General features: G+C 44.0%; 1 protein-coding gene across 1 annotated transcript in view; it reads left to right on the top strand.

The window, feature by feature from the left end:
* RBBP9 (RB binding protein 9, serine hydrolase) overlaps positions 1–7,085 on the top strand; it is a 30,659-nt gene extending 23,574 nt beyond the window's left edge. Inside the window, exon 5 of the mRNA XM_029594463.1 lies at positions 5,562–7,085. Within this exon, the coding sequence (XP_029450323.1) occupies positions 5,562–5,788 (227 nt within the window). The 3' untranslated portion in view covers positions 5,789–7,085. The remainder of the gene's footprint in view (positions 1–5,561) is intronic.
* Positions 7,086–8,377: the final 1,292 nt, after the last annotated feature.

The following is an 8,377-nucleotide window of genomic DNA, read 5'->3' on the forward strand; positions in this document are numbered from 1 at the left end:
TTTTTAAAATTTTCTTTCCCCTGCAAAAAATCAAAAGGATTCTTTTATTGCATGCAAAGATGTATTTATTTATTTATTTAATCTCAACAAACTTATTAACTACTTCCCAAAGCAATGTGCATAGCCGAACCAGCAGCAAATTAAAAACAATAATGAAACAGAACAATTACACACACAACCAACCCAATCGGCAAACATCAGCAGCATCACCCACCAGTCCACCCCTCCCCGCTCTAGAATCTTTTAGGGCACCCAAGACATTATGGCCCCCAAAAGCCAGATCCCACTGCTCACCCAACAGCCTTTCCCTACTTCTCCTAAACATCAATGCTTCCTCAACAGCCATACCAGCAGACAACTATACTGTATGTTATCTTGCATTCAAAGAGCCAGCCTGGCTTTAAACTCCCAAAAAAATAGTTTGTCCTAGGTCTTAACCATACTGACTTGCTGTATGAATGAGCTGGGACTCTCACTGCAAAGGGAATTTTTAAAAATGTATATTTGTTTTAAGCACTTAATATATTTACAGATGAATTAATGCATTAGGAAATCAGTGCAAAGGAAATTTGTTTAAAAGACATTATCTCTCTGTATACAAGAAGATATTCAGCAGATGAAGGAATCTCATTTTTCCCAGACCTTTCTGTCAGAGGTGTGCAATATAAAATATCTCAGTGGCTCACAATCGCAGTCCTCTGTTTCCTGCAGAACTCAAGAGATGGAATATTATGTGGCATGTGTACATACATTTGCATATAAATAGTTAAATGTTTATTTTACTTTATGTAGCTGGGGTTAGAACCCGCACTAATATTTTCCCAATGGTCATGGTGGTATTTGTAGATAAAGTTTTGCATATTCTTTTTTGGGATGGGTCTTAGTGGTATAAATTGCCACTGAGCAGGTGCATTAGTAAGAGGGAAGGCAAGACTGCAGAGAGCAGAGGGTTGGTGGCGCAAGAGGGAAGGAGAAAGCCAGTGGGTTAGGATATATTGAAGAGAATAAGGAGATCAACACTGGATCTCCCATTTAAGAGTTAGTGTAGTGGGTAGGTCCTCAAGACCTGGTCAAGTGAAGATGCTTTTGAGCTTAAGCGTTGTTGAGAGGATTTTTGGATATTTTGGATCAGCTCCTGACTGAGAGGGAAGACCCTCTGGAAGGAAGGAAAGGATCCCTGTTTTTGCATCTTGTGTCCAATGAACAGCAAGGTAGAAGACAGACTGAAGTGTTTGAGAGTTTTGCGAAGTATTTTGGAGATTGACACTAGGAAAGGTTTTCATGTCATCCCTGGTATAAGAAGGAATTGGAGGAGAATTTACCCCCTTAAAGGGGAAGGTATTTTGGCCTAGGACACAGTTAAGAGAAGAAGAGTCATCAAGAGGCACTATGGACAGAGAAACCTGTTTTTTTTCCTTAATTTGTATTTTCTTCACTTTGTTTCTGATTTTTAGACTCCTTGCCTGAATTTTATTTTCTAAGCCCAAGTAAATCTTTTTATTATTGGAACACCAACCTTGTCCTTAGCCTTTTTATTCAACTGTGGTTGCGCCCTTTTGGATCATCAGTCCCCCTCACTATAGGGTCAATTTAAATGCCGATTTTATAACAAGTGCGCTGGGTTTTAATATCCGCGTACAACACGTGTGCAGGCAGCCTGCGACGTGCGCGCACAATGGGGGGAATGTTCAAATTACGGGCGGCACGCAATTGGCCTTTTTTCCAGTTCCCTCCCAGTCCGCTTCAGTTAAGGAGTGGACTGGGAGGGAACTTCCCTAACCCCCTACCTAATCTTCCTCCCTTTCCCCTCTCCACCCTGACCCCTACCTACTTGTTTATTTTTGTTCTGTAACTTACCTGCTCTGATGAGAAGTAAGTTACGTGTGCCTGCCTGGCCCTTTGGTGCATAACAGGGGTTACATGCGTGGCTGGGCCCTTCTGAAAGTGCGTGCCAGGCCCAGCCACACGCATAATCCTTGTTGTTTACGCGTGTGGCCCTTTTAAAATTGGGCCGTATGAGTATTGAGCAAGGAGTGAGAGGGTCTGTGCAGTCCTGTTACCCCACCACAGCGCCTAGGACCCCAGAGGCTTAAGCTGCCTCCTCCCTGCTAGAGAACCCTGGCCCCCAGGGCTGAAAATTGGTGCAAGAGTGTTTTGGAAATTCAGACGAGTAAAGACAGCCCTGAGAATTTTCTGTAGCCTCCCTTCATCAGGACCTTCTGCCAGAGAGGGGGGGTTACATTTATAAAGTCATTTTGTGTTTCCAATTAATTTGGTTCTTTGTTGGGGGAAAGGGATTTTAGTTAATAGTGCTGAGAAGAGAGGTGGAGGATAGAGCATAGGGGAAGGGATTTGGGGAATGGGAGAGAGATGGGAATCTGAGAATAAGGAAATGGAGAAGGGATCTCGAGTTAGAGGGAGGGGAGGATTAAGAAAGGGAAGGAAAGGAGGCTGCAAAAAAGGAGATCCTGGATTGGGGGAGTGACAATCCCTCACGCAGTAGCACATTAAGGCTTGGGGGTCTTTCCCCATAATTTGTAATGGTATAACAAAAAACGATACAGGTTTTTTAGTCTGACAAACTGAAAAACATTTTATACAACTAGGTCTAAAACTTATCTACATGAATAATAAAGGTACACATTTCTTAAAGGGGGTCAAACGGGCTGGGTCACCTGTCTCAGCAAAGTACAAAAAATACAGTGTGGGGTCTCTGAGCCCTAGCGTGCTGACATGCCCTGCTTCAGCTCCTCCCCTTGCATGGACTTCCTAGGAATGGAGGAAGGGGCAGGGCTGTGACAGTCTGTGGGCACACTCAGGCTCAGAGGCCCTGTGCTGAATTCATTTTGTTTTCAATATACTGTCTATATAATTCATTCTATTGGGAGAGGTGTCCTAGGCTTTTGCCAATTGGGAAATCCATCACTGCACTCCCACAGCCCCTCTCCCCTTACTCCCACACTACAGTTCCTCTAGGGGCCCTCGCTTTCTCTCTCATCACCCATCTGATCCTGTCATTCACACTCCAGTGCATTTGATCTCACTCACACCCCACAGCACCTCTGATGCCCTTACTTTCCTTCCCCCCGGCGATCCCCTTACTCATTGTCCTCCCTCTCTCCTGATTCTCTCACTTACACTCCCATTCCAGCACGGTTGTAAAAGGAGGAGAGCAGCAGCACGATCCCTTGGATACCAGATTCCTTCTCTGCTGCTTGGGAACGGATATTGTAGTCCTGCAAGGTTCAAAGCATGATACCTGGGCCTGGCAGCAGAGAAAGAGGACATGGCGCCACACCATTGCTGTTTGTCTTCTTGACATGCCGGGATCATTGGCGAGTGGAGAGATACAAGGGCTGCTAGTGATGCTGACCGGCTCCTGCAGGAAGGGCTGGGTTTTGCGGCCCTTGCTGTAGCTATGGATCAGAGGAGAACACGGGCCCTTCTTATATTTGTCCTGGTTGGTCTCCGTTCCCCAAAATTAGCTTTGAGGATTTTGAGTATGCCATCTTTATTTAATTGGTATGCATTTGTAAACCGCTATCGATGAAAAATACTCAAAGCGGTAATACAAGTTAATGCTTTGCGGTAACTGTGCTATCATTCACCCACAGGTCCCAGAGAAAACAGAGCTGTGTCCTGCTGGTATTGCAAATAAAATTAGTGTACTTGGATCCTAAGTCTTTCCCTTGCTAGCTCATAGCCATGAGAGAAATTATTTTCCCCATCTTCTTAGCCTATGGCTTCTTATCCTTCTTATGGCTCTAGCATTTTTCCAGAGTCTTAGTTTTTCAGCAGCACAGAATTCATTTAAATGTAAATGAGTTTCTAGGAAATTCACTAGATCTCCAGCAGAATGCCTGCAATGTTTCCAGTATATAGTAACTATGAGAGTCCTTGAAAAAGATGTCTGGATGTGCCCCCACCATCTACCCTTTCTTGGGAAAAACGTTTCCTTTATTTCATTACGTGGAAATAAAAAGTCCACAAAAAAAGAAAGGTAATACCTTTTTATTGGACTAATGATACCTTTCTTGACTAGCTTTCAGAACACACTCTTCTTTAGCTCCAAACTGAAGAAGCAAAAGAATGATTTTGCCAGAAAATACAAATGACTCATAGAATACAGTGCGATGGTAATGTGATGTGTTGGGAAAAGTGTTTCTCAAACCAGTCCTGGTGTACCCCTCCTCGCCAGTCTGGTTTTCAGTATATCTACAATGAATATCTAATATGGATGTGTATTATTGTATTTATATTGTAGGGCTGTATTATATTTTGTTTGATGTAAACCGCTTTGGATCAAATTTTTGTGGAAGCAAGTTATTTAAAAATAATTATATTCTGCTGCTCCTAAAAATAATTGTCTGGTTTACAATAGATGGATATAGGCTGGATGCCAGATTGTTGTGGGTAATGTTTTTTGTTGAGGAGACTGCTGCTGTTTACTCTCTTTTTTTATGTCTAAAGTCTGAATTGTGGTTGACCTAGTATTTGTAACTTCTCTGTCGGGATTAATCCAGAAACTGCAGGGTCAAGACCAGCGATTCAATGCCACTGGTATTTTTCATACAATTACATGACCTCTAGACATTAATGGAACTAGTCGCTTTTTTTGGCAGTTATAGTGTCAGGCATTTCAACTGCTAGAGAGAGAGAGAGTAACAAAAATGCAGTCTGTACCTCCTCCAAAGCCTGTGAATGATTCTGCAGCCATGCTCCCAGCCCTGCCTGCATCGAGGAGCCTCGTTTGGTCTATCTGGAAACATACCCAATCATCACAGAGCCGGCACACTTCTTCAGTTTTACAAAACATAAATGTAGCCACCTAGCTCTCTAAAATACATAGTTCTGTCTCCTTTTTGCAGCTTGCCTCTTGGTGCAAAGATGCACAGAGTAATAAGAGGCTATCTTTTTCCTTCCTCTTGACCGTCATTTCTATGTTTCTATAAGTAAATCATGGCAGCTAAATTCACGGTGTTAATACAAAGTCCAAAACTGGTTACATAATATAAAAATGTCCTTTCATATAAAAAAAACAATAAGTTGGCCAAGGAGACATGAAAATAAATTGTGGCCATAGGAAACATGGGGCCAATATTAAAAAAAAAGCTGAGCTCCTAAAACTTAGGCCTTTAAATTAGGCACCTATTTTCAGCCAAACTTAAGTCCCTAAGTTTTCACCTGAAAATTCACATAAATTTAGGATGCTAAAGGTTAGGCCTGCTATTGATTTGTCTAGATTTAGGCTCTTAATTTTGGTGCATAGTTCTGAAAATCAGTGCTAAGCTCTTAACTTTGTTTCCCCACCTCACTTTGCCCCTGTAGCCACCCACTTTTTAGGGTACTAAATTTAGGGGGCTGAATTTAGGACTCTGCCTCAGTAAATTTTCAAAGGGGCCAAGTTAGGAGCCTAATTCCAAAAGTTAGAAGCCTAAATGCTTTGAAAATTGGCCTCATAACATGGATCTGGCTGAAAAAGCTGTTACTCATACTGCCACCTGTTTTAACAGGGAAGAACATTAGTGATGACACCCCATTTTTGTCCTCTTCTCTTTCAGGCTATTTTAACCGTCCCTGGCAGTGGGAGAAGATCAGAGGTAACTGCCGGCTCATTGTGCAGTTTGGTTCTACAGATGATCCTTTCCTGCCGTGGGATGAACAGCAGGCTGTGGCCGATGGCTTGGGAGCTGATCTGCACAAGTACACAGACAAGGGTCACTTTCAGAATACAGAGTTTACGGAGCTGGTTGGTGTGCTTCAGAAAATGCTGACCACATCCATTTAGAGATGGTTTCTCGCCTTGTATTTTGTTTTGGGTTTTCTAAGACTGTGGAAGAAGTGTGCCTTGGAGTAAGCTGCAAATGGTAGACACACTGTTAAGTGGGCAAGTACAGAACATATGCTTGAAGACATCTCCAAACCTCAAATACTGTAATAAAATAATGAGAAATGTTTTACACAAAATCTGTCTGGAAGGATTAAAACAATTTGTTGGATGGCATGTTCAAGCCTTTGCAAAGCAAGAGAATAACAGTAATATGAACAGAAAGACAGGACTTATTTCATTTTGAAATTATAATTATGCTTTCTAGTCCTATGTTTATAGGACTGTAGCTACAGCTAGCCCCCTTTCTTCTCTGGTTCTGTTGCTACAGACTGGTCGTCACTTTTTTTTTATTTTATATTTTAATATTTCCAATTGACAGCAAGAATAGACTTGTCAAGAAATAGTTTACAAATGGGAAATAATACCTATTCAGTAAAGATGGGGAGATATTGCAAAAGGAAAAATAGAAAAGGAATTGCATACAGGGCCAAGGGACAAAATAGCACTGATTATGGATCAATGTGTGTGCTCACTACTACTTGTTTTTAATCAAGAAAGAAACAATTGATCTGGGGAAAAAATTGGTATCTAATCCCAACATCCTTAATTATACACCTACAAAGATATCTGAAAAGAAAAAAGGCATCCAACGCTAAAAAGGGAAATTGGTTCTTACCTCTTAATTTCCGTTCCTGTAATACCACAGATCAGTCCAGACAAGTGTACTCCTGCTAGCAGTTGGGAGATGGCATCAGATTTCAACCTGACGTCAGCCTACATATTCCCGTGCAGGAAGTGCAGCTCTTCAGTATTCTCCTTGAAAAGCAATTGTGGATATGTGTGTTTTAATAACTTGATTAACTTGGCTAACTTGATTAACATCTACTGGTTGAGTTGATTTCCAACTGGAGACAGCCAATGCACGCAACCGAAAAACGCAGACACCTGGAAACTATGGGTGTCTTGAAGTAGGGGTAATACCTGGCTTACCCGTGTTTGTCTTGCTCTCGGGGATTGGCCCCGGAGGTTTCCGGATTTTGTGGCAGCTGTGGGTGGGATGCTGAGTCCATCTGTCTACACGAAGGAAAATGAAATTATCAGGTAATTAATTTCTCCAATTCCTAGCATGTAGTGGATGGATTCAGGACCATTAATTAATGAAACAGGATTCCCCTGACCGATTGATAGTAGCTGGAGACCGCCAGCGTTCCCAACCGGAAGGCGTCGACACCTGGTAGAGTGGACGCTCTCGTGTAAGAAATGACATGCCTTACCTATAAATTGGTGAAACCCATGTATACTGGCAGCCGGGCGGGATGGTGAGTCCATCTGCATACACTAAGGAAAAGGAGATTATCAGGTAAGTAATCTCTACATTTCCTAGCGTGTAGCAGATGGACTCAGAACAAGTGGGATGTACAAAAGCTACTCCCGGACTGGGCGGGAGGCTGCCTGAGGACCGCGTAGGACTGCCCTCGCAAATGCTGTGTCCTCCCTGGCCTGGACATCCAGACGGTAAAATCTGGAGAAGGTATGGAGGGAGGACCACGTCGCCGCCTTACATATCTCCGCGGGCGACAGCATCCTAGATTCTGCCCAAGAGGCCGCCTGCGCTCTGGTGGAATGAGCCTTGACCTGCAGAGGCGGTGACTTCCCGGACTCGAAGTAGGCCGCTCTGATAACTTCTTTGATCCAGCGGGCGATGGTGGGCCGTGAGGCCGCTTCCCCTTGTTTCTTCCCGCTGTGAAGGACGAACAGATGGTCCATCTTTCGTACTGCTTCTGTCATTTCCAGGTATCTGGGTAGCAATCTGCCGATGTCGAGATGGCGTAGCAAACGCCCTTCTTCCGACTTCTTCAAACCCGCCGTGGTTGGCAAGGATATGGTTTGGTTGAGGTGAAACTGTGAGACTACTTTAGGTAAGCAGGAGGGACCCGTGCGAAGATGGATAGCCTCTGGAGTGAGCCTGAGAAAGGGATCTCGGCAGGACAGTGCTTGTAGCTCTGAGATGCGGCGTGCTGAACACACTGCCTGCAAGAACACCATCTTCAAAGTTAGTGAACGGAGAGACAGGCCCCGGAGGGGTCTGAAGGTGGATCCCGCGAGGAAATCCAAAACTATGTTGAGGTTCCACAGGGGCACTGGCCACTTCAGTGGCGGACGAATGTGCTTGACTCCTTTCAGGAAGCAGGAAACATCTGGGTGCATGGCAATGGTGTTGCCATCCCTCCTGGGACTGTAGCAAGACAGTGCAGCCACCTGAACCTTGATGGAGCTTAGGGAGAGACCCTTCTGAAGCCCATCCTGCAGGAAATCCAGAACAATAGGGATTGTGGTTGCAGGTGGATTGGTGCCATGAGTGTCGCACCAGGCTTCAAATACTCTCCAGATCCTTATGTAGGTGAGGGATGTGGAAAACCTGCGGGCTCGGAGGAGTGTATCTATCACTGGCTCCGAGTAACCTCTTTTCTTCAGTCTAGCCCTCTCAATGGCCAGACCGTAAGAGAATTGAGCCGGGACCTTGATGTAGCAGGTCCCTGAGAGGAG

This window comes from Rhinatrema bivittatum, chromosome 3, assembly GCF_901001135.1.
Source record: "Rhinatrema bivittatum chromosome 3, aRhiBiv1.1, whole genome shotgun sequence".
Classification (NCBI taxonomy): domain Eukaryota; kingdom Metazoa; phylum Chordata; class Amphibia; order Gymnophiona; family Rhinatrematidae; genus Rhinatrema; species Rhinatrema bivittatum.